This window comes from Pseudopipra pipra, chromosome 3 (genome assembly GCF_036250125.1).
Source record: "Pseudopipra pipra isolate bDixPip1 chromosome 3, bDixPip1.hap1, whole genome shotgun sequence".
Taxonomy (NCBI): domain Eukaryota; kingdom Metazoa; phylum Chordata; class Aves; order Passeriformes; family Pipridae; genus Pseudopipra; species Pseudopipra pipra.
The window spans coordinates 47140177-47168164 of record NC_087551.1 but is presented as its reverse complement, the minus strand read 5'-3'; the positions used below and the strand labels follow the sequence as shown (position 1 = coordinate 47168164).

The following is a 27988-nucleotide window of genomic DNA, read 5'->3' as shown; positions in this document are numbered from 1 at the left end:
AGAAGGAAAGGAACAAGATGACAAGAGGAATGCACTGATTTTAGAAGGAATATGTTAAATGGAGTTTTCAGCAACCCATTCACTATTTTATGCAGATGTCCTGATCACATTCTCACAAAGCTCAGTTACATTATTACATGTATGTCCTGAGCAGCATCACCAGGCTAAACAAAGACTGAACTAAAAATGCAAATGCTGAAAGACACCTAACAATGCAATACTGATGGCCAGCATTAAACTCTTTATTGACTTGTTTACATCATTGCCTATATTAGCATGGCCCTTGGCTGAGACTGCATCCCACTGGGCCCCTTTTCAGAGGGGAACTGAAAGAAACAGGAACAAGGAAATCTGTCTTATGCACCAGCTCTGACATATCAGTATTAACAAAAAATGTAACTATGGTACTGTGCCAGTAATCACTAAAACTGCTGCAGGACCAATCATATAATAAATGTATGAAGTGTACACTTTTGGGGTGTATAACTGTAGCGGGTACTCATCAAGCCACTCTATCACTCTCCTCTGCAACTGGACAGAGGAAGAGAAAATATAACTAAGGTTTCATGAGCTGAGATAAGGACTGGGGGACATGACTCAGCAATCACTGTCACGGGTAAAACAGACTCTAAATGGGGATATTAATTAAATTTACTAACAGAATCAGAGTAGGAGAATGAGAAGTAAAATAAATCTTAAAACCACTTTCCTCCCACCCCACCCTCCTTCCCAATTTCTACCTTCTCTCCCTCAGCAGTGAAAGGAGATGGGAATGGGGGTTACAGTCAGTTCACCACAGGTTGTTTCTGCCACTGCTCAGAGACAGTTCTTCACAAACTGCTGCAAAGTGGGTCATTTTTCCAAGGGGTGAAGTCCTTCAGGCACAGGATGCTCCAGTATGGGTTCCCCACAGGGCCACAAGTCCTACCAGGAAAACCTTCTCCAGCATAGACTCCTCTTCCCACGGGTCAGCAGGTCCCTGCCAGGACCCTGCTCCAGCATGGGCCTCCCATGGGGTCACAGCCTCCTTTGGGCATCCACCTGCTCTGGTGTGGGTCCCCTCCACAGGCTGCAGGTGGATCTCTGCACTCCCATGGTCCTCCATGGGCTGCAGGGGCACAGCTGCTGCACCATGGTCTGCACCACGGGCTGCAGGGGCCACAGTTCTGGCGCCTGGAGCACCTCCTGCCCCTCCTTCTGCACCGACCTCAGTGTCTGCAGAGCTGTACACATGTTCTCACTCCACGCTTCTCTGGCTGCAATTTTCATCTGCCCAAATAACTTTTTTTTTTTACTCCTTCTGAAATATGTTGTCACAGGCATCACTATCATTCCTGACTGACTTAGCCTTGGCCAGCGGTGGGTATGTCCTGGAGCCAGCTGGCATTGGTTCCACCAGACATGGGGGAAGCTTCCAGCAGCTTCTCACCGAAGCGACCCATGTAGCCTCCTGCTACCAAAACCTGGCCACACAAACCCAAAAAGTTTAATAAGAATTCAGGAAACAATCCCTACTTTGCAGTTTTCACTTTCAAATATTATCATATAAAGCCATTTATGACAGGCCAGTTTTAGTAAAATGCTTGGTGGGTTTCTCTATCAAGTTCATTTAATTAAGTTGTTTTTACTGGCAAAAAAAATGCATAAAGATATGAATGCAAAAGGCTGCTCATTTATGATCTATGTCAGGACCTGTCTTCTCATCCCAGTGAGACACACTCTCTCTTTTCTACCTCTTCAAAGCTGATTCCCTCACAAATATCCCATCATAAAAATAGTCTTAAAACTGTTCTCTCCCTTTGGTATTTTATATGAAAAGAGAAAGTAGCTTTCTCTGATGTGTATCCCAGTGTTTTGTACTGTCTCCCCATTTAGGTTTTTTAGCTCCTTACTTCCTTTTTTTCTGTGTTGTTAATGATGACCATGCTGTGAGAGCTTTGTACATGTTAGTGATAGCACAGACCAATTATTCTGATATGCATGACTAGTTAATGAGAAAACATTAGTCATAATGACTATAGACCTGATCCTGAAATCTGTAATCAGTCAAAACACCTATTATCATCTATATGACTGTTTAAGTGAATAAAATCTGAATAGGGATATTAGTAGCTAACCTACTGTTTTCATTTGAACTGCATTTTCATATAGATGATAATGATTACTGAATCTTTTCTATAATCAGCTATTTAAAAGAGGACACAGCTACAGGAAGTCTTTCAACAGATTGAAAACTACATAAAGCTAGTATTGTTTCAGATTCCATTATATTTACATTTAGACTAGTTGTCATTTGTAAAACATAGACTGACTGTCAGAGACCTCAGACTATTTCTGCAATTTGCACTCACGTAATGAAAAATACACAGAAGTGAACAAAAAAAACATTCTTCCAAATGCCTTCACTTTAAGGACTTTGCTTGATTCAACACGGTAGGAGAAAAAACATCTGAAGTATAAGCCTACAAGTCTCAAAGTAGTAAAAATTTCCACATAAAGCTGAATTAAAAAAAATGTGGAGGTTGCACTACTGCACTTGAAAAAGGAGAAATTACTTATAAGATCCCATTCACTTTCCAAAAATATAACTGGAATGTTCTGCCTTTAAACTTTTTTTTCTTTAACCACTCTTCTTCAGCAGCAAAGATTTTACAGAGCATGGAACTTTCATCCCCAGACCCATGTATGCAGACGCACACATTTATGAAACTTTTGTACCCGTTCTTGATTATACTTATTCTTCATGACGACTATCTAATTTAGAAGATAGAAATGGCATTAATTTAACAGCTATATTCGTCTAAACTGATTGTGTTATATTCTAGTGAGAAAAAGACACTTTTACAGTTTGATTTAATTCATCCTAAAGTAGATATAAAATGATACAAACATGTCAGATAAATTGTGTCTAAAAGAGTCTGTTTTTTTCTGTTGTGGGGATTTAGAACCACTAGGTCTGGTAGAAATATCTACATTGCAAACCTCTAAAATTAGGGGAGATGAATGCCACTTGGTGTTGCTGTGCACAAGAACTCATGAAAAAGAGCTGCAGTATTTTGAAGTATGGATAACAATACGAAATAGACTAAACAGGAAAAAAAACCCAAACTCACCATAATTCTTTTCCTTGAGATTGAAATATGATTTGCAGAATGTCTATGGACCTCAGGTAATTAAAGTATATGGAAGACACAGCTATTGAGAAAAAATAAAAGGACTAAACAAGGACTAAAAGGACTAAAAGTAACAAGGACTAAAAATTTAAGAAGAGTTGAGATTTGGCTGAAGAGGGTGTAGTGCCTGTGTAAGAGGTGGAGTATCAGAAATACTTGAAAAAGACAATGGGGCATATTTATCTTTTTAACACCTTCTGGGTGACAAATTTTTGTGTGGAAAAAAAACTTCTATGAATTAAAAAAAAAAAATGCAAAAAGGATAGTATTTGTTCTATTTTAAATTCCTGGAATTCAAAGGGGGGAAGGCAAAAATTTTATTAAGCATTTTTACCCAGAAAGAAACTTCTGCTTCACTTCTCTGAGCCTCAGCATTATTTACCTTCACTTTCTTTTATATTTCACCCAAATCTTCCATTATCTTGCTACCCAGATAACTTCTGTAATTACCTTTTCCCATTCTCATTCCCTTTCCTGACCTCTATGTATGCTTCACCTTTCTCTTTCTTCTCACAATATATCTATCTCTTCTTCAGCTTGCTCTCTGATTTTCAGACAAAGGAGCAAAATTCAACATTAACGCTAGTATAGTTCATATTTACAATAAGGACTGAAGGCAGCAAAAAGAGAAAAAAAACAATTGGTATGATTCTGCCAGACAGCAAAACATGAGGGGAAAAAAAAGAAAACCAGACAATTTCATGGAACTGATGAAAGCTTGACAAATAATACATGGGAGAAAAACATTGCTACCTCATATGTTAACAAAGCGTTCAAGACTTAAGGGTATCAAAAGATCTCCCTGAAAATGTACTCCTTTTGCATGAGGAAACCACTATGCACCAACCATAATATTGCCAAAAAGCACCACCCTGACTGCTTTTTACATCATTGAAGGAACGGAGTGTTACCTGTGGTGATAACAACTGGCTAAAACTGGTTTATTTGCAGAGACTTCTGGGTTTAAGCCCAAGCACACGAAGGGAAGCAAAGCTGCTCCAGAAAACTATGCCTAGGTGGCACAGATCATGTACTGTAGGCTTCAGCATTGAAAAGCAGATCCAGTTGAGCACAGTTTCAGCAAATAAACTAAGAAATGTTTAAAAATTAAACCACTGGTCATCAAGAAAGTCCCAGATCGTGCCAGAAAAGCAAGAAGATATAAATCCAAACACAGCATATCTAAAAACATAGCCCGGCCATGGAACAAAGGTAAGGACCTGAGGTTAAGTGTAACTCCTGGACCAGTGGGCCCACTGAGGATGGGGAGATGAAAACCCCTGACAAGGCTTCCAGTAGCTCTTTCTCACACAGTTCTTTCCATAAAAGTCTGATCCAGGGTTACACAACTGCCCATTTCACAGCTAGCCTTTGACAAGATCAGTTAAACACCCAAGGGATGAGGGAGATTGAAGAAATGGCAGTCTGTTGGTGCCTTTACACCAAGGAAGTGATATCCCAGAAAATACCCATGTCATGTCCAACAAGAAACAAACTACTCACAGATCATGGGAAGGGTAAAAAAAAAACAACAAAACTATCATCAGCTTCTTAAATTGATAATGTCCCAAATAAAAAGAAGCTATATTAGAATCTATAGAATGGATGCCTGCATTTGCAAATTGAAGATGAAACTGTATTAGTTATTAATAGTTTCAAATATGTGACATTTCACAAAGGCACATCCGCACAGGGGATACTACACAGTTTTGGCGACCACCTTTTTGACAATACAGAATGTAAACTTCAAATTTCTGTTCTTGGTCAGTTGGAAATTTTATTCCTACTGTAGAGTACAATCACAGTAATTAGATACGTCTCTTTTGATTGAAGTTCAAAAATCAGCTTACTCTCAGTCAAAATAATGGCTATTCCTACTGAGATTCTTCTCTGTATAAGCACTCTAAGTACTTCCAGTGTCCCAAAAAACCTTGCTCTACTCAACTAATGTTGCCCAGATACAGGTACTAATGTATCAATGGTAATTGCAAGTAAGAAAGGCCAGTAAAAAGCAGCAACAGTATTGCTGTTAGCTTTGTTACAGTCTCTTACCCTATTACAAAACATTCTGAAAATGTTTGTTTTTCAGAGCACACAAGGAATAAACAATCAGGTAGCAAAGCTTATGGAAGATATTTAATTTATTTAAGGTACTAAAACTTTATACCTGGAAGCGGTCAAGGCCTGATTGGATGAGGCTTTGAGCAAACTGGTCTAGTGGAAGGGGGGGTTGGAAGTAGATGATCTTTAAGATCTCTTCCAACCCAAATAATTCTAGTATTCTAAGATTAAAAGCCTTCCTCAGCAGTTTTTTTTAATAGAAACTATACTGTTACTAAATGAAAAATTCTCTTGTGTTCACATAAATGCTTAAAACACAGGAAATAAAGGTCAGGAATAAAATATCAGTTTTCTCAGGACAGTCCCAAAAGAAAATTGTTCTAGGACTTGAGTATTCATCATAAGAAAAAGAGAAATGAATAGTGAAAGGACAAAGCTGGCCAGTGATATGATTTTATTCAGGATAGTAAAAATGAAGGCCAATTGGAAAAAAACATTGAAGACTGTAGAATGCTGAGTGACTAATAGCAAAATGAAAAATTAAATTCATTGTTGATAAATGTGAGGTAATGTACATAGGAAAAATAATTTTATCCAAACTGTGATGGTCTTGACTAGTTATTACCACACAGAAACAAGATCTTGGGGCTGTAATAGATAGTTCTATGAAAATGTCAGCTCGATGATTAGTATCAATCAAAAAAAGTAAATTGAATGCTAGGATTAATTAAGAGAGAAATGTAGAAATAAAAATTAAATAATAAATAACCCCAACCCAAACAAAAATCAATCAAACAAAAAAACCATCCAAGAAAACAGTGCTGTACAAATGCTGTAAAAATCCATGGTGCGCTCCATTTTCAGCAGTATGTGCATGCAATTCAGCCTTTTTCATCTCAGAGTAGGATATGGTAGAACTGAAAACATACAAAGAAGAGGGAATGGATAATCAATAACATCCATGCCACAATCACTTAAGCAGCTTATGACTTTTTGGTCCAAAGAAATGATGGTTAAATGGGGCTTTATTAAAGATATACAAACCCATAAGAAGCATAGAGAAAGTGACCAACACTGGGACAGCATCCTGGACAGTATCACTACCAGACTGATTTATATAAGCTACTGGCAGATCCTGTGGATTGACAATAGGGTGCTATGCTAGACAAATCTTCGATCTGAGCTGGTGTAGCCACTGTCAGATTCCACGTGAGAAAGAGATGGAAGCGATCTGTTACTACATTTCCCTGTGCTGCTGTGTCCCTTCACAGAAACAGAAGCCTGGCTCTGCAGTTACAGATCCAGTGCTCCAACCTATTTTAAGCCACAGGATGCTACGGAAAAGGCACAGGGCAGTCCTTCTGTGCAGCCCAGACCATGTCCTCTGCTGGAGACATTGCGTGTTCCTGTCCACAAAAACATCCTGACCCATGAGTCTTTACCAAATCATTTTCAAACTTTTCTTTCAAAGTATAAATATTTATGGTCTTGGTTTTATCAAGAACCCACAAATACTGAGAATATTTAGCTCTGTTGTATCAGATACTTTAGCAATTAAATGACAACAGGCCTCTGTACAAATCTTACGAGTTTAAAATAATAGATTATAAATGTTTATGTATTTTCTTTGAACTCCTTTGCCTTTTTTTTAATTTCAAGCTGTCACTTTACAATTTAAAAACTCTTTGTGTTCTGCATTGCACCTTAGTTTTCTGAAGAACATTTCTCCCACAGTAATATCCTTTAAAATATTAAGTGTCTTCATGTTTTGATTACAAAATTATCCTAACTTGTATGCCAATGTTGTTTAGAAAGTGCTCTCTATTTTCCGTTCTTTTGCTAATGCTTTCCATCTTGTTATTAGTTGTGCTCCCTTGCACATTCAAAACAGGAAGATCTTTCCAGCTATTTTGTTTTGTTTACCTTTATAAATATTAGTTTTTTAAAGAAACATTATTTTTAATACTTTTTTTAGTTTTTTAAAGAAACATTATTTTTAATACTTTTTTTAATATTCAGAGACATTTTCAAAGAGATTCCACCTGATGTAAAGAAGCATATAACCAGTTACCAGGCAATAATGGCCAATTTTGATGGTTGAGCATACAAAATATCAGTTATTTTGCAACAGAGTAGTATTCAACACGCACCTTCTCGGGCTAAAAAAAACAATTGCAAAATGTATTACGTTTCAGCAATAGTTAGAAAATATGGAGATTAACACTTTGTTTAAATTTTAAACATTTAACATGAATTGATGACTGCACTGGCCTATGTCTACTCTCAGAGGAAACCACAAAAAACAAATACAAATAAAATACAAATGACAAAATACAAACTCCCAACCTCTCTACTTAGAAAAAAAATTGAATTTGCCAAATAATATTATTTGTACAGAATAGATGTTTTTCATAGATAAAAAAGTGAAATACGTATATACGGAATTTATGAATGCAAAGACTTGCACAATCACAATTGCAAGCAAAACTTGATTGTATTTAGGGAATGATATTATCTTATAAAACAGATCAAACAGACCTTTCTGTAAATGGAAATAAGTGAAATTCATGTTTCAAGGTTATATTATAAGCTAGAATTTAGAAAAACTTCTGTTTTCCCTCTTCATTGCCTTTTTGCATGAGACCGAGTGATAACCAGCAGAGAAAGAGGTCAACAGATCTATGTAGACTTGAGCAAAGATACTGTGCTTACATACATACAGATACAGACAAGCACTTACACTCATATAAATCTGCCTAAAATTTAACATAAAGTTTTTTAAAATATTAACATATATCAAGTGACATTTATCAACTACTGGAAAAATAAAATAATTTTATTAATTATACATTATAAATTCCATTATTCAAATCGTGAAAACAAAGCTATAAAAAGGATTTTAAAAAAGAGTTCTCTCAATATTGTATCTATTCTTCAAAATTGTCTTAAAACTACTTTCAGATATGCATACATTTTTAAAAGAGTTTCAGCTTCAACTATTATGCAGATTTTCAGAGATTTCAATTTTAAAAACTGATCCTATAACCTATATTTATAAAACAGTAAATATATATTAATGTAGGGTAGCAGATTGTCATAAAGGCCTCAGAAAATACTCTAATCAGCACTTAGAACAAAAAACCCACAGATATTGACAGGCCACAATCCAGGTGAAAAGAATGACAAATATTCAGGAACCACATTATAGAAGGTGCTTTAAGCTTTCATTAAATTGAGATGGATAGTATAAACTAGTCAGCTAACTGCTGACCAAGAAAAAAAGGCAAAAATATATTTGGAAAAGTATTTTAGATACACCTTGTATAAATATTAATTACAGATACAGCTTACTGTGAAATGATTTTAAGTAACACTCTAGAAGCTATGAATGGAATTGCAAGATAGATGTTTACCCTAAAATGTGGGCGCAAAGCCCAACAGGAATGGAGCTTATAACCTAACAGCTAATCCATTCCTCTACCACAATGTCCAATATTGAGAGATAAACTGAATAAAAGGTTTGCCAAAGTTTTCATGATTTGTTGACCAAAAGACCGTTCCCAGCCTGAATGATTAAACATAGAAGAAAAAGCATTAATTCATTATAAACAAAAAGAAGCTGAGAGAGTTAAAGAAAACTTGTCTCTTTGCATATCATCCCTGTTTGGACACCATACTAATCCTGTCTGCATCCTTCCAGCTTTAATGAATGTAATGCAGGCTCAGTAAGGTTTCAGATGCTGGTTTCAAGGATCTCCACCAGTGATACAAGGACAAACACAAAATTTCTATCATCAGTTGCAAGACGATATTGTAAGCACACAAAACCAGACATCTTCAGATGTTCTAGAGATTACTGTAAAAGTCATACTACAAAGATGTTCTAATAATATTTCTGTTTATACAGTGCTCTACTTAAGGGTCTGTTTGGAGACCTCTCCAAGCCAAAGCTATTCTTTTTTAATTATACTGTATGTAACCATTGCATATTTAAAAAAAGAAAAATATGACAAGTAACTGCTTATCTTATAACTACAGCTAACGCTGCATGTTTTTTCCACTTCCTTAACAAGCACTACATCACTATTCTAGCAGAAAAATAAATGACTAGTGAAAACAGGACTGTCCATTAATGTCCTAAATAACTTGCCAGTCCTTTTATTCTAACAGCTATTTCAGTGTGTAACAAAATGCTGCACAATAACAGTGTACCACAGAAGCTGTCTTTTTGATTGATCTACGACGCTACTTCTCATTCTCAATGCCCTGCATGTCAGGCTCTTCACTCTGAAGCTTGCACAGAACTAGAATTTTAATGAAAATTTACTCTCTTAGAAATAATGGGGACCTAGAAAATGGCTCAGAAAAGATGTATCTATAACTCAGCTGATATGACAGTTTCTATACAGACAGAAAATACCAGCACCAGTACTTTTACTTAGTTTCCAAAGCTTGCTATTAATGACAAGGGTAATTTACTATTTCAGTAAAAGTAATATTTTGAGGAAGATCCTTAGCTGCTTTTACAGAAGTGAAAAGACTTATATTAGTTGACAATCTTTATCCTAAAGTCTTGTCCAGAAAAATAGAAAATATTGTGTGAAAATGACACTTTACCATCCTGTATTGTCCCAACATAATGGTATGGTCATTGCAACACCTTCATGTAATGCAATACAAGGACTATGTTGAGAAGAGTAGGAACAGATTTTAAGTAAAAAAAGTCAACTTAGAATTTCACATATTGTGTTCAAATATGCTCTAAACTGAAATGTTAGATATGCAGCAACACTCTTTTGCTTTTAGAACACAGTTTTGAAAATATAAACATAAGTCAAGAGGCTTCTTTATCTCTACAAACCATTCAGTAAAAGAGTTTGGGAAGAAGGCATGCAGGCTTTCCAGGCTATTAAAACTATTAAAAGCAATGAGCAGTACATAGCAGCTCTTCAAAGCAATACATACTAGAGTTTCCAATTTTGACACATGCAAAGAGCTAACTTCCTCCTGTGGAGGAAGGAGAATGCCGAACAAAGTATTTCAGAAAAGAGGGAAAGACAGACAAAGAGAAAAGCAGAGTGCACTTGCAATTGCACTTTAAGGTCAAAGCTCCTCCAGCTCTGCACTAACAAAATTCCCCATCCACAGATTAGCTGAGAGGCAGCAAGATTCATCACATTAAAGTTAAATGTGCAGAAAATGGAATCATAGTAATCCTCACTGACATGTTTACATGTACAGTCTGCTGAGCATCTACGTCTGTTATTTGATAAGAAGCATGGAAATAATAGTCTCAGACTTTGAAACAGTGATACAGACTAATCCTAGCCCTGCAACTCTTACAGATGCCTCATCACATCTGAAAATTCCTCACAGTGAGGTGATGGTACCTACCATCTAGTGAGCTCCCTTGCTGTGCCAAGATACATAATTCTACCTATGAAAACTTTGAACTTCAGTTCGTGACCGCTCCACACTGTGCTTTGGGGAGATGCTTCAGGGAGGCTTTAGCCAGAAAACCTGTTGGCTTGATCATATTCATAAACAACATAAAACACTTTATTATCCAGAAGGAATTAAATGGCTTCTCTATCAGAATGAATTAAGATAATATTTAAATACTTAGAATAACTCAAGATGAAGTTTCTAAGACTATAAGTAGATATCTGTCACTATAACTCTTAATTACCCTTTTTTCCCTGCAAACCTATGACCAAGTGAGAATGCAGTAATATGTAGGCCCTGTAAACTTTCTCAGTAGGAGATATTATCAATATACATACTATTCATTAATCAGTATGTTCTCTGATTCATCAATTATTAGATTTTTTTATGCTATATGCACAGTATCTTTAAATGTGATAGCAGAATTAAATGTTCATTGCATTTTAGACACTATAGTGCATAGTGATTCCCTGCTCAAAATTAATTTAAGCTCAGTCCTACTATCACTCTTCAACCTGTCAGTTTAGAAAACCACTCTCTGCCCCATATTAGCATTCCTACCACACAACCTGTTGAGACCCCACTCCTCACCCTTCTACATACAGCACAGAGCTTTAGCAACTGCTTGTTACCTTACTATGGGTTAGTGTGACACTGAACCAGCCACTGTCATCTTAACTCTCAGTTGTTCCCTGGGCTGCCACACCAATCAATTAAGCAAATTGATTTTGGAAAATCGTTTTGTTGAAGTTAAACATAAATGCTTAAAGACTATTTTGTACATTCTACTTGAGATGTACTTAATCTCTACAAAAGCCTGTTCCCTTTCTCCCATCTCACATGGATTTAAGAAAGTTTTTTTTTTCTTTTTGCTTTCCATACAGTACTTTTGACATTTGTGCTGGGGGGGGTCCTCCTTTCTTCTGATGAATTCCCAAGTTACTCTACAAAGTAGAAGACATTACTGCAGATTCTAAAGAGACAAGTTTTCATCTTGATGCCTCCCTACTTCCTTCATCAGTAACTGTTTGATTTCTAGTTGATTCTCATAAAGGATTATAATAGTCTAGGAAACAATCAAGATATCATATCTACATCTCCAGTACTTAGATTCCTGTTCTACTATGAATCTGTGCAGGAGGTAATCAACCCTGCAGTTCTGCCATATTTAGAGTATATTTATACGTCATTTAGCCAGAGAAAGAGACTTTGGGGCGACTAAAGGAGAGCAGGGGTAGTAAAATGCAATATGGGAGATTAAGAAGAAATAGCAAAATGATACTTATTGTTGGATATGGTAACATTTAATGAAGATGTTTTATTTCACTACATATTGCTGGACAAATATAGATCTTTGTGCCTGGATGGAAGATATAAAATGTTTGTTCACATTTATACTGCTACATTTAGTGTACCTGAAAAATTTCTGTTACAGACTAGGAGACAACATGTGGAGGACAGGTAATATTTCTTTGAAACAGAATTTTTTGCATCTCCATCCTAAATATTTCAGAATGGTTAAAGTTATAAAGATATTGCTCAAGATGAGACAAATATGAGCTTAGCTACAGCCATCACTGTGTTCCTAACGAGTTGAAAATCATCGTGAACTATGTTCTGGGGTTTGGAAACGAGGATAAGATATATAACTATTTACCACAGATTAGGTAAGAAGAAGGATAAAAGTACAACATCCATAATCATTAAACAGCATCAAATCATTAATTCAGATCTCGACCTTACACAGGTGAAGACAGTAGGGATTTTGCTGTTTATTTCATTATTATTTGCATGAACACAACATTCTTTTTAAGAGAAAAAAAATCTGCTTGGGGAAAGTCCCTGATAATGTTAATCAAAACTTTCACCTGGCCATATCTCCAGGACTTTGTTTAAAACATTATTGAAGTTTGATTCAGCTACTTTAAAAAATAATTAGTGGAGGCTGGAAAGAGTTGCAGTAGATAAAAGCTCACTTGCTGAGTGATATACCTTTAAGTCAGAAAAAACTGTGGTGAACAAAAAGGAGGAACTGCGGCTACCAGTACTTTGGTTGCTCAAGTGAACTTTTAAACTCTTTTTATAATTTTAGTTAAACCACCTTCACAGTAAAAAAACAATAAAATAAAGTCACCTAACAACAAAAGCCAGAATACCGAGGCTTATAATAAAATCCTTGACAAGTTGTACAGTGTTGCATGAAGCTGAAAATCTCAACTTAAGACCCTATCTCCGTATCCATAAGTTCCTTTCTTTTTCTCTGTTCTTGTCTTTTAACAGGTAAATGTCAAGACCCACAGAACAAACTGTTGCACAAGTATGGCATCATGGAAGCTTGGAAAGCGCATGTTGGCGCTCAACAAATATGTTGGCTTTCAGGGATCCCCGGGGCACTTTGCTTGGGGATGCAGCTGTCACTTTTGATATTTCAATCTTTATTTTGCTGTATGAGAGGTTAGTTAAAGTTGAACACACCCATATATATGTATACATATATATAAACACATATATATCTACCATATGACCTTGAATTTTAGGTGGAAATTTAGTTGCAGATACTGCACTCTAAAAATGCAGATATTGTTACAGGTAGATAGACTGTCAAAGCTAAATTTGGAGCATTCATCTGCAAAAACCAGTTATAGCAGCAGTTGATCATAACTGCTAATATATTAATCATATATAACTGAAAATATAATATATATTCAGGGAATCTGACATCTTCTCAAGGTCAAAGACCTAAGACTGAATACGCAGAGAGATGTCAACAGTATGGATAGGCTTGTAAGATACAGTTTCAGGCGTATCAGTGAATACAAAGATTAAATCTTTTTTTGAACTAGCATTTGAAAAGGTTAGTTTTGAATCTTAAAGGTTAACGATTAAACAGGGACTTCCAGATCCTGGGTACCTTACTAAGAAAACTGTGATTCTGACACAGTAGCTGTGCTAAAAAATGGTGCCACAGCACACGTAATCCAGTTCACAAATATTCCAGACAGTTTCACTTGCAGGCCACTGTAGCATTCTGTCTCATAAGTGAAAGGCAGATCAAGGAAGATATTTTCTTAACTTATCTTCTTTTGATCAAAAATGCTGTAATCCTACCTAAGTTAAACTTTCTGTCCAGTGCCAGTAGATCCCATAGAATATCAACATTCCAGAAACTTGAACAAAATATTAATAATTACAATGATAATTGTTGCAAAACATGTCTCTTTTATTCTGTTCCAACTGGATAAAATCTTAGTTGCTGGGCAAAATATAGGCCCAGTAGTACTGTTGTTTCCTGACGAATACATAAGGATGAACAAGGTTTAAGCAAAAGGTTCAACGTAAGGCACCGCAGTGCAGGAGAAAAAAAAGCCCTGCACTGAAGGATTTTTGGAAATCCATGTAAGGCTGATATAGAATCTCAATTTCTATGTTTAGATATTCTCTAAAAGAAAGAAAGAAACAAAAAAAAAGATAAAAAACCAGAGGCATACAGGATGAATAAAAACAACTGAAATCCTAGCTGGTAGTCCCTGAAGAGAAGCCTGAATGGACACAAAGGCCACTACCTTGGCATCTCGAACAATGATCACCCAGGTAGCAGTGAAAATGTGAAACCTTCACTGAAACAAAGGTGATGGTAAAATTCTAAAACCTTTTGGCACAGCAACGCAGGATTATGCACTGGTTTTAATTCTGCTTTTCTGTGAATATGAATTAGAATCTCTGAATTAACTGTCCATTTTCCAACCACAACCATTCTGTTCTTCAAAAAAAAAAAAAAAAGGAAAGAAAAACACACCAGAGAATCTGTCTTTCCCTGCCAAATGCAATGATCTTTTTCTTTCAGAGAAGTTTAAATTTAGTCCCATTGAAGCTATTTGTCTTTATAGAGAGCCAGGTGTGTTTTGTTGGCCATTTTTTATCTTCTAGTATCAACTGTTCCATGTAATTATTTTCTGTAGATCAAGCCTTTTTAATAGGTCTGTTTTCCCCATGTCCTTGCTGTGTGCACAGAACTCCCAACAACACTAATGAATCTTGAGCACATGACTCTAGTGAAGACTATGCTTCGTGTCATTTCGAGTGGTAAGAGCTCATAACAGAGACTATGTAGTGCAAGCACTAAGCTGCACAGTAGCAGCAACCACTGTTTTTTTAATGAACTTTAGGCATTCTTCTTAGAATACCACGACATAAAGCCCTGGAGGAAAGAGGGGCCCAAGGCTACTTAATATTCAATGCTCACCTCTTCCAAGATTAGGAGCAATGAATCCCAACACAGAGGAAGTCAGGCAAAAACATCAGGCCTGCATGGACAAACAAGGAGCCTACAAAAGGAAGCCTACAAAGGGTGGAAGCAAGGAGAGGTAGCCTTGGAGGAATAAACAGAGATTGTCCGAGCAGCCAGGGATCAGGTTGGGAAAGTTAAAGCTTTGACAGAATTAAATCTGTTCAGGAACACTAAAGGCAACAAGAAAAGCTTTTATAGGTAGGCTAGTGATAAAAGGAAGACTAGGGAAAATGTAGGCCCTCTCCAGAAAGAAACTGGAGACCTAGTTACCCAGGACATAGAGAAATCTGAGGTACTAAAAAACTTTTTGCCTCAGTTTTCACCAGGAAGTGCTCCAGCCACACCATCCAGGTCGCAGAAGGCAAAGGCAGGGACAGGCAGAATGAAGAATCACCCACTGTAGAAGCAAATCAGGTTCAAGAACATCTAAGGAACAAGAAAGTTCACAAGTCCACGGGACCTGATGAGATGTATTCTGTGTGTCCTGAAGGAATTGTCAGATGAAGTTCCATCACATTTGAGAAGCTGTGGCAGTCCAGTGAAGTTTGCACTGACTGGAAAAGGGAAAAAGGACAGGCGAAGTTGTGGCAGTCCAGTGAAGCTTGCACTGACTGGAAAAGGACAGGCCCAGGGAACTACAGGCCACTCAGTCTCACCTCTGTGCCTGACAGCATCATGGAGCAGATCTGCCTGGGAACAGTGCTAAGGCACACAGTTATTTTGGAAAAAATATATATAGTTTTGTTTAATCAATACAGAACATTTTCCACCTGCAAATGTCATCTCCAGCTGGTGGCATAAAGGTGCGAGCGATGTGTTTGCAAAAGAACATCCATCCATGTCATCACCCATAAACAATCAAAATACAGTGCAGGAACAAAACTGTTCCACCCCATCCCTTGACACATGAGAGTTAGCAAATGCTACTTTCTTAAATTAACATGAAAGGGCCTTTAAAAACAATGAAGTAATTAGAGTCGTTCATGACAGATAATTATGTCATGTAAAGAGAAGCATTCCTGGAAGTGCTTTAGCATCTATTAGAAAAGAACATTTTTTACATTTTTCCTTTAAAATGAATTTCACAGACATGCAAGATGTGGGAAAATGGCAGCATTCTCATCAGTGTTAAAAGCGTATGATACGAATGAGGTCTCCAGCATGGCACTGGCTGCAATAAATTATCAAGTGTGTGTTCTGTTTTCTGAAATGGGCTCAATTTATCATTTTATAGAAAAGGTTCCATTATGCTAATGTCTTATGAAATCACTTTTTGCTGTTGCTGGAAGGTGAAGAGGAGATATCAATTTTTATATATAGAATGTGAAAGTCTTGCAGCAGTGAATTGTCAAGGGTTAATAACCCTAACAGAAGATACAATTGACAGAATTGTCAAAGAGCAAACTTCCAAGGACTCTGTAATGATGAATTTTCATAACCCTACTAGAAGAAGAAAAAGCAGAATAACTTTCTTAAGTTTAACTATTTCAAAAGAAATGTTGACACAACAAGAGAAATGTTGACAGAATTAGCAATAGTTAATTGCTGAGCTGAAAACTTATCCTCTGTTTTCTAATTAACCCTTGAATTGACACTGGAGATTGTTTAGGAAGTGGTTTTCCAATGAAGGTCAGATTAGAAAATACCATTATCATTCTTGTCAACTTGCCCAGACAACAGACATGAAGGATAATCAGACAGGGCTACAGGGGTGATTACCTGAAAAGAGGAATATGTGTCTCTAAATAAAACTATAAAATAAGAATGTTTTTCTTCTTTTGAAGTACTGGATACAAAACAGGCAGGTACTAAAAGAAGAGAACTAGACTTAGATAGACAGTTGGTTTGATCCTGCATAATAATTTTTTTTTTTGGCTGAGATGGATCACAGTTCAACGATTTCTGCCATACAACATTTAGCAAACAGCTTGGAAACTCTTAAAATTTTAGAAAAGTTCTCATTCAACGCATAGGAAATATTTAGTGAGACTGATTTAACATTAAATTCAATGTTACTGTACCATATAAAAGTGTTATTGTCATACTCTTCTCTTAATATACACATGGATTTTTAGATCTCAGATGCACATACTTAAAAGATGGTTACTTCTGAAAAACATGTTATAACACTGTGATGATCTAGTCAGACACAATGTGTTTGCATTTTGCATTAAATATGTGAGCAATATGACCACCAAAGGGACAACAATGTGTGTAGTTGTACACATCTTTGTCTCAAGAGGCAGCCAAGTGACAAAAGGTTGTAAAACAAAACAAAACAGTACAAACCAAAACAATTCAAGCTGGTATTCTGAGCTGGTACGTTATTCTGCATTTCTAAAAAAGTATTCATACCCTTTTCTGGATGTAGATTGATCCTCAAACTAGTATTGCACTTAATATTTAAAAGTTTGTAACATCATGTATTATAAAAGATCTAAATTAAATATAGGCTAAATCACAATGTGTTGCATAATGCACTTTCATTTGCATTAAAAGTGGTTTAATACAATAGTAAACTGTCTGGGCACCAAATCCAAAAATACGTAGTAACCTAACTAGTTACTTGAATATGTCTACAGAAAGAATACATTGGTTGCATATTAAATAATTTACTACTTTTTCTTGTACAGTAATATAAATGTTATTCAAATGGATGTCTGTAAGAAAGAACTATCATAAGAATCATGTAACCACCAGGAAATGGTGTATTAATATTTTAAAAAAATTAACAAAGGTCAGTGTAAGTACTCTAATAATTTGTTTTTAGAACAAAATTTTCATATCTCTGGGAAAAAGGACCTAATTACTGAATGTAAATTGTACAGAATACTGATTTTCCTTCCTCAAACTACTGATTTACAATACTGTGGACCTAAAGTAGATTTAATTAATTAATGTTATAATTAATCCACAAATTATTCGTACAGATGCCAAAGGAAATAATCTTTATACTGATTAATTTCTTTTGAAAAATTGCAGTTAAATTACAGGAGAGAAACTTCAAGAATCTTTTTTCTCTTTTCTAAGGAAATAGTAAATTCTTAGATATTTGGCTTTATCACAGAACAAAGCAATATTAGGTCATAGGAAAATAAGTTCAATGTTGTCTCAGTTTTGTCTGGTGCAGTTGCTCAACACTTACAGAGCTTCATGTTTCTGAGTAACGACAGAAATGTTGTTGCCACATTGGAGTCCATTTTGAATGGATGAGTGTTCATGTTTTGATGGCTTTCTCAAACAGGGGATAAGAAATTGCTGCAGCTTTACTCAGCTTTGTACTGGGTAGTGGCACTCAGGCTAACATCACATCAAAATGGGGACGGAGACGTACATCATACCATTGCCCAATCTGGAACTAATTTGATATTATAAGCTTTATAAAACTTTATAAAGCTGTAAGTAATTTTACAATATTTCAGGAGTTTAGAATACTCATTTACTTCAAACAGATCTGACACAAAAATTCTTATTCTTTTAGGCTTTTTGAGTAAAAGAATAATAATAAAATGTAATATCAATTACAGAGCACAGGATTTTTTAACACACAGTCTTCAGAATACTATTGAAAAACTATTTGTAATGTCAGCAATTTCCCTGCCTAAATTGATACTTTTTTTTTAATTCATCAGAGCTTCTCTCAAAAATATGCACAGTTTTGACTGCCCAAATCCTAAATTGTGGCTTTGCCTTCTAAATGTTTTTTTCCCTTCTAAATGTCTCTTATACCAAACTCTTACATAGAATGGGAACGAGTTCATCACTTTATGCATCACTGACAAGACTGTCTTTGGCAATGACAGTTTCACCTTCTCTATCTCATATTTGTGTTATTTGTAAAGATAAGAAGTTTGAACAAATATTAAGTTTTGAGAAAGCATTTCCTAACTAGATGGAAAACAATCAATCCCTCTTTTTTCTTGAGTGTACATCTTGGCACACCTAAGTCAGTATATACCAGTACTTTATTTACTCTTACGTGAAAAGAGGAACATGGAGAGATAAGGAAATAGAGGCGCCTCACATGCAAGCATTTGTAAAGGGCTAGCTAAAGAACACTGGGATTTTCTTTGGAACTGGTGAGACGAGCATTTATTTAAAAGTTGTAAAGAAAAAAACCTAAGTAATGATGACCACATCCAACGGATTCAGACAAAATAATAAACTAGCTGATAATGGATTAAATTAAAAATTAAATAAGTAACAAGCTGAATATCATCTTACAGAAAACAGATGTTATCAAACTATTTTAATTTTTTCGATACTACAAATTTGCCTGACATCAGTAGCTGATAAATATATTTAGAAAGGGAAGCAACGAGATTCTGCAGTCTGACCTCCTGCCTAGCACCATCCATACTAGGCTGAAGTCCAATCTTTGTTGCTGGACATGTGTTTAAGAAAAAATGTTCTATATTTACTTTTTGATAGTAAATAGGGTGAATTCTTACAAGCCAGGATAACTTGCATGGGTAGTTATTTTCCTAGCAAGTTAAAATCTATGTGTGGTATTTATATTTGGTGGTTTGCACTTTCTATACAATGAAAGCTTAAATCCTTAAACAGCTGGTAAGATCTAAGACTCCCATGTTACCAAATTTCCACTCCCGTAAATGCCACAAGATTATATCAGCAAATATAAACCAATCATGACCTGCACTTCATAGGATTCTCATGACTATTCTTGTGAATCTTTTAACAGTTTTGACATCAAAACAGTGTGCTATTTTAGTTTTCGTTATGCAAGTGTCAAAAGCAGAGAAAAAAACATTTTCTCCACTCCACTGTTTTCTGTTCATACTTCCAAAAATCGTATTAGTTCTCTTGGACCTGGCATCATGATGCATTCTCATATTCAGCTGATGAGCCATACAAATCCTTATGTTTTTCAGATTCAGTGTTTCTCAGGTAAAAATCAGAGAATCAAAGAATTGTTAAGGTTGGAAAATACCTCTAAGATCGAGTCCAATCATTATCTCTTCATCCTATATACGTATCTACTGATATGCAACTATTATGGAACATAGTTTATTTGCTTACATCTTGTTTATCAAAACACTTTGTCCCAGACATTGGACAGAAATAAACTAGGAGGAGGTCACCTGAGCTTTTTTCACATGTGCATTAGAAATCATGTCATGTTTTCAGAAAAAAAAGAGGAAAAAAAAGACAGAAAAAGGCATTTTTGTTACCTTACTCTGCAGAAAGAGGAAACATGGAAATCTTTGATGCAGAGATTATTTGGATCCATTTTTGTATTTTTTTCAAAAATGTTCATGACTTTCAAACTTCTGAATTTCTCATAGAGGAACAGACAGTGTACTCTATAAACACAGAGCAAGAAAGATGCTTCTCCAGACCAGTCAAGGGTTGATGTCATAACTCACATTAGAGTGGGGGTGAGCTGAGAGGAGGATGCTCTGTTATGCTCTTCTGCAAGGAGCAAATAAAACCCATTCATGGAGACAGGATGCCAGGCTATAAGGGCTTTCATCTCATCAAGTGCAGCAGTTCATAATACTTAAGTGTATTGCTTCTGTAAGAGCAGTACAACATAACAAGAATTGCCTCTCTCCTGATATGTCTGGAAAAATTTTACATTTAGACCTCCAAGCATTCATGTAAATACTTCAAAAATACTGTTTTTGCAGCCAAATGCTGCAAAATTTTTGCATCTTTCTGATGTAAAAATTACCACAAACCTTTTTCCACAGAATTCAAAGGAGGGCAAATAAAACAAAAGCAGGGCAGGAACACTGGCTCAGCATCTTGTGGTAATGAGCAGAAATAACTTAGGCTTCAGGAGACATGAAGTCTCAGTGTTTACTGCTACAGTTACAGAATAGCTGTGTAGCATGTTAGACTAAACAATAATAAGTTAATAATTAATAAATCCTTGGCCTCTAAATTGTACATTTAAACTTGCTAACTACTCATCAGGTAGTATCTCTCACACATAGAAGAAAAAAGATTATACTTGGTTCAGCTGTATAGTTTGCTACTGTAGACTGTTCACCACAACCATCCACCTCCTAAGACAACAGCTTGATAAGTATAATTTTAACCATCAGTGATGGTACTTGCCTTCTTCAGCCACTCAATCCCACTACTATTAGTCATTTCAGCTGTGTCAAAGGAAATCCTCACTACATAGTAAGGTGTATTGGAAAAATGATCTCTGGAATAATTTTCTTTCTTTCTTTCCTTCCTTTCTTCCTCTCTTTTCTTTCTTTCTTTCTCTCTTTTCTTTCTTTCTTTTTCTTGCTGGATGATTTTTAACCCAGACTGTTCCTTAACTTAGGGAATTAAGTGACAACATATCTACAAATTAACCCCCATCAAACCCATAATAATAAAAAACCCCGACATTAAAGTCCCCCACGTTGAACAAAAGCAGTAGAGCTGAACAGACAAAAGGACAAGTTTCCACAGTGAGAATTTAAACAAGGAAAGAAGATAATAGGCCTTTAAAAAGTACTTATTATTAACATCCTTCCAGACAGAATTATTGGTAGAGTGGCTCTTTTCTTTTTCTTATTATAAAAATAATTTATAACCTAATCCCAGATAAAATTAGTCCACCTATATTATCAATATATTTTTTCCTCAGCTTTCATTCTGCCACGAAAATATTTGCTGCAACACACCAATCAGTAGAAGACACCAATCAGTTTGTACCTGGCTTCACAGGTAGTCTGTGCAGTCTGTGGACAAACGTCACATAAAAAATTTTGAAAGTCTATACACATGTATAAACTATTTTGTAGAGTCAAGCACAGCTATTAAAGCCCTGTACATATCATGTAGAGGGCTGAAAAAAAATAAATATGTGGTAACATTTAAAAGCTTGCATTTTTGCCTTGCTACTGAGAGTAAGTCCAGTCTGAAGCCCTGTCCCTAGTTTACCGGATTTAAATGAGCATGCACCCCTCTTATCTCATTACTCATTCAGATTGGGAGATGTGGATCATTAAGCTGGGTACTAATTTGCTCCTAAACTGCACTCATTCATCATGAGTTGGCAGTGAGAGGTTGACCAAGTCAGTTGTGGAATACATCTGTGACCCTCCCATGGATTGTGTATTTTCTGCATGAGTTACTTAATAAATTCTCTAGAAGTTATTTTAACAGTTTTAGTAGCCATTTTTGTTAAGCACAATGATTTCTGTGGTCAGATACCTGGTTAGATACAGAGGTTGTATTCAAAACTCATCTTCTATAATCTCAATCTATGTGTTTAGTATTACCTTCTTTATTGTGTAAAAAGGGTATTTCTGTACTGTTCTTCATAAAACGACATTTCTGATGGACTATTATGATAAATCACAACAGAATCTGATATTGCACAGAATGATGTATCTTCACTGGTAATAACGCTTTTGTCAGTAAGGGTTATCTGGACTGGGTGAGGAGGGAGTTTCTCTGAGGAGATTCATGTAATTGCTAAGGGATTCTTATATGTGCTTCTGACTTAAGCTTCTCTCTCATGAACACATTCTGCAATAACTTAACTTGTGCCTCAGATTATTTTTCATGATAAAGATATTTTCAGCAATCATTTGTTGGATGAAGAGGTACTAAAATCCATAATATGATTCATCATCATGTGTTGTGCCAGCCATGTTTTAATAAACAGTAAATCTATCGTAAATATTTTTACAAAATGTATGGTTATGAAAACATCACAACAGATTGGGAATTAAACACATTTGCAACACATAAACTGCCCAACATTCTAGTTATGGAAACTTCTGTAATAGAAATTTTACAGAGACTACTTTTTACCTACTCATAGATGTCTGGGGTTTTTGCCAGCTTATAATAATTTGTAAAAATATTAGCATAATACAAGCTAGAGACAGGAGCAACATAAAAAATCACTCGTTTTATACACAAAGCAAAATTGGATTCTTATCACCTCTTAATATTGTAGTATTTTTGTTTAATAACTAAAAGAAACCACATATTGTGTGGTTTTTTTCCCTTCGTGTAGAACTAGAACTGTTCACCCTTAAAAAGAAGTAGACAAATATTTATATATGTAAATTGAAATGTACTAAATCACTGAATTACCTAATTTTTCAGAGGGAAGAGAAACACTGCTTTTTCCAGGATCCAGAATAACAGCCAAACCTTCAGATAGTGATGGAAGGATGCTGGTACTGAGATCTACGCGAGTTAGGCTTTCAGGTTCTCTTTCCAAGGCTTTTAGAATACCTCCAACACAGTTATTTTCTGTCCCCTCCTTGTTCTGACCGTTCTTCTGTGGACTCTGAACAATATGAACAATGCTCTGCTGGGCCAAGTCACACTTCTGCAACACAAAACAAAAATCCCAATAAGTAATTAATTGTGACATAATGGACAAAATTCCTCTATCTCTAATGTGTTATTTGCTAAATTGTCTCCAAGCCACTTTGTGGAGAATTTCAGTGGATGGTAATGGAGTTTAAAGCAAAGCGACAAGGGTAAATTGCTGGAATCAGGATTACTTGCATTGGCAAAAGGGTCACAACACTTACAAGTTTTAAACATTTAACAAAGAAATGGTGGACAGAGCCAAGAGCTCTAAATAAGTCTGGTTTATTGGCACAAATAAAAAACTCCAGAGGTAGCACTACTAAATCAAGCACTAATAATATTCAACGCTTAATAGGCACTTGCACAGATAATGCTGATACACACTCTTCATGTAGCAATTTAACGTCAAATTTGATTATCACAGAGAGTTCATGAAGCTCTCTCAAGCTACTACAAAGTATTTTTATAAACAGAAACAGGGAAGATGATGCTACTGATGGAGACTGATATTTATTGCTTCTTTTGATAGCTGATGTCATTGCAAAATCTCTCTCGATTTTTGCGCAGTCTTGGAAATATGGAGAAGTCCCAGCTGATTGGAAGCTGGCAAATGTTGTCCTAATTTTCAAGGGCAAGAAGGAGGACCCTGGAAACTACAGGCTTGTCAGTCTAAATACAGTGCTGTGTAAAGTTATGGAGAAGATTATTCTGAGAGGTATTGAAAAACACCTGAAAGACAAAGCAGTCATTGGTCACAGCCAGCGTGGAAAGCCCTGCTTATCTAAACTGATTTCCTTCTATGATAAGGTAATCCACCTGGCTGATCAAGGGAAGCCAGCTGATGTAATCTTTTTGGATTTCAGCAAAGCTTTCCTTACTGTCTTTCACCATATCCTTCTGGACAAAATGTCCAGCACACAGCTGGATAAACACATCATGTGGTGGGTGAGCAATTGGCTCACGGGTGAAGCACAGAGGGTAATAGTGAATGGGGTAACATCAGACTGGTGACCTGTCACTAGTGGGGTTCCACAGGGCTGCATCTTGGGCACAGTGCTCTTCAACATCTTCATAAACGACTTGGATGCAGGACTGGAAGGGATACTAAGCAAGTTTGCAGATGATACAAAAGTAGGAGGAGCTGTTTATTCCCTCAGAGGAAGGGAGGCCCTGCAGACAGACCTTGATAAATTAGAGGACTGGGCAATCACCAACCATATGAAGTTCAACAAGGGAAAGTGCCCAATTCTGCATCTGAGATGGGGCAACCCTGGATGTTTGTACAGACTGGGGAATGAGATGCTGAAAAGCAGTGCCACGGAAAGGGACCTGGGGGTCCTGGTCAACAGCAAGCTGAATAAGAGTCAGCAGTGCCCTGGCAGCCAGGAGGGCCAACTGTGTCCTGGGGGGCATCAGGCAAAGCATCACCAGCCAGCTGAGGGAGGCAATTGTCCCACTCTGCTCTGCACTGGTGTGGCCTCACCTGGAATATTTTGTGCAGTTTTGAGCACCACAATACAGGAAAGATACCGAGCTATTAGAGAGCATCCAAAGGAGGGCAATGAAGATGGTGAAGGACCTTGAGAGGAAGCCGTGTGAAAAGTGGTTGAGGTCACTTGGTCTCTTCATCCTGCAGAAGAGGAGACTGAGACTGAGGGGAGCCCTCATCACAGTCTACAACTTCCTCATGAGGGGAAGAGGAGGGGCAGGCACTGATCTCTTCTCTGTGGTTACCAGTGACAGGACCCGAGGGAATGGCCTGAAGTTGTGCCAGGGGAGGTTTAGGTTGAATATTAGAAAAAAGTTCTTAACCCAGAGGGTGGCTGGGCACTGGAACAGGCTTCCCAGGGAAGTGGTCACAGTCTGGCAGAGTTCAAGAAGTGTTTGAATGATACTCTCGGGTGCATGGTGTGACTCTTGGGGATGGTCCCGTGCAGGAGTTGGACTCGATGATCCTTGTGGGTCCCTTCCAATTCGGCATATTCTGTGTGATTCTGTGATTCTCCCTAATGTAATTTTCAGTCTAAATCTGGTTTTAGATATAGACTCAGTATGAGTTTCCCATTGTTTCAAGAAATGACATTTAACTGTTGACTTTAGAGTTAGAGAAAGCCTGTGGAAGATCTCATGACTGCTATAGTCTTTGCTGATAAAACAAAAGGATTGCTAGCAATTTTAGCCCAATTCATGATATCATTTTGTTGTCTCACATATATATAAGCTCTTCCTCTTTTTCAGTCCTCAATAGAGGTGATTCTTAGATAGTCTTCCCAGATCTTTTGTTTTAGAAAAAAAGCAGGATGAATAAAGATCTTAAGAAACATCTATTCATGATAAATCAGGATAAAATTCACATCTTGTACAGCATTTTCCTAATACAGAATAGAAAAGCAAAATATTACATCAGAATTAGAAATCACAGAGAATTTAGAAGACATATCATTAATGAAAGGCATTCAAGAAAGACTTGTACCGATCTCTCCACAACACACCTTGCAACAAAATTTGTTCTCTTTTGCGTGATACCTTCTGGAGACCCACACCTTGTCTAGTGTCATGAATGAACCACACACAAACATCAATCTACACAGAAAGTAGTTTGAATTTCCCTCAGGAAATAATTATTCCAACTCTTTGCAGCATCATTAGGTTGGCCATCTCTGCCATGAAATGTCAAGACAGACTGCTGACTACATTTGGGAGGAACAGAAAGAGAATTCTACAGCATTTGCCTCTGTATCTACAAAATATTTAGATTTTTTAGTTTAGACTGTAGTAGTTTATATTACAGATGCAATTATTGCATGCACTTTCAACTGCAAAAGATTCCTTTATAGATATTTTAGTGCTGTTTCTACCCTTGTTATTACCCACTTTCTCTTCTACCACTTTTTCAACTCTGGTCTCCTCTCTGTTTGGTGGTTTTCCTTCATTCTCTTTAATTATTTCTCACTACTTCTCTCTCCACCCTTGCAAGGCATTTCTAAAAGATAAAAATCTGTTGTTTTGTTTTGTTTTAATTGAATTTTTAATAACACACTCTTTCCTTAGTGAAGCAGTAATCAGCTAGCAGAGATTTGTCAAGCAAAGACGCTGCAGTCTTAATATTCAATCAAAGCAGTTATTAGATTTCAACTTTAAAACATTATGTTGACATTAAAGGTCTCCTTTTTTCTGTACAACTTGTTGCCCTCAGCATTTTAACAAGATCCCTTAAATAGTTTAATAATTTCATTCATTAATAAAAAATCCAAAATGTCTGTCACTCTAAAACTTCTCCAACTAAGAATACTGCATGACATTAAGGAATTTAATAACCTAAGAGAAATTAATAATGAATTTAGTAATCTAGGCAAATGAGGAGCTCAAAAGTGATTTGCTCAGTTACAGTGAGAATTAAAAAAGAAAACCAGGTATATATGTAAAAACTCACACCTTCATAAACCCCTAATAAACTGCCAATCAGTCACACTCTGTTTTAATGAGCATCTTTTCTGGCAGTTTTGCTTGCTTAAGCAGACCCTGTCCTGCCTTTCATTTTTCTCCCATCATGTACTATCCTTCTCATTTTTTTTTAAAGCTTGCATCAGTTCCTGATTCAGTTCACATCTTAATGCCGTGCAACAATTACACTGAGGAGATGGTGCACATGAGAGAATAAGAGGGATGGCTACGGCTGCTTAAATAAAACAGAATTCCCCCACACCACCACAACCTTTTTCAACCACTCCTGCTTGATCTTGACTGCTGTACACATTTAGATGCCTGGTTAAAATTGACTGATCTTTTAAAAGTATACATTCTTTTCCAGTTCTTTTTTTGCAAGATGGAGGGTTATGTGGTTAGCTCAGAAACAAAGGAAGGGATGACAAAATAGAACTCCATCTTACCTACTATTCTCTCTCCAACGATATCAAGAACTACATACTTCAGAAAAAGATGTAAAATATGCACTTTTGGCATCTATATATCCATATGACTATAGCAATAGCGTATTTCTGGATTTCATTTGATAAAAGTTTTCATTTTAAAAGGGCAGGAGAACCTGTCGTGTCTCAGCTTTCTTGCATCTCTTAATCAAAAACAAAAACAAACTTTGAAAGATTGAACATCAGTACTGATGATGTAGTGTAGATAATAGTCATGGGAAAGCTTAATTAGGAGATCTCAGGATAATTTTTCAAAGATAGTGGGTAGGAGAAAGAATCAACATCCTCATTTATACACTTTGCAGATTTGATATGGAAGTCACTGAGCAACAGTAAACATGGAAATCCAAATCATCCATTTTGTAATGTTGTTTCTCATTACATTTGAATTGAATTAGGCTTGTGTTTAAAGGAGGAAAGTAATTCCCAACCTTGGTGAGAAAAGTGATAAAACAGCACAAGAAGAAAATAAAAAAGGGTTGTGATCACATCTTGATTGTGGAGAGATCTGGATGGGAATATCATCTAGCATTGACCAGAATTTGGGTGATTAATACTTTATAGCAGACTACATTTCACAGACAATAGATGGGCTAGGTCTGCAGCTTTTTCTTTGAAGTAGAATTCAAACTATTTCTGTAAATGTTTAGGTTTTGCCTCAGGTTACCATTGTAAGACACAATTGTTTATGTCAATGTCACTTTCATTTTCTTCATGTATTTTTTTTACGCCTCAGGAAACATTCTTTTGAGAATATCTACTATTAAAGATTCTAGAGATATTGTCTTGTC

At 36.3% G+C, this 27988-nt stretch overlaps 1 protein-coding gene across 3 annotated transcripts in view; it reads right to left on the bottom strand.

Moving 5' to 3' along the window:
• Nucleotides 1-27988, bottom strand: part of PRKN (parkin RBR E3 ubiquitin protein ligase) — a 782243-nt gene that overhangs the window by 463963 nt on the left and 290292 nt on the right. For all 3 annotated transcript variants that reach the window (XM_064648967.1, XM_064648968.1, XM_064648969.1), the window contains one exon: nucleotides 23041-23281. In XM_064648967.1, the coding sequence (XP_064505037.1) occupies nucleotides 23041-23281 (241 nt within the window). The remainder of the gene's footprint in view (nucleotides 1-23040; nucleotides 23282-27988) is intronic.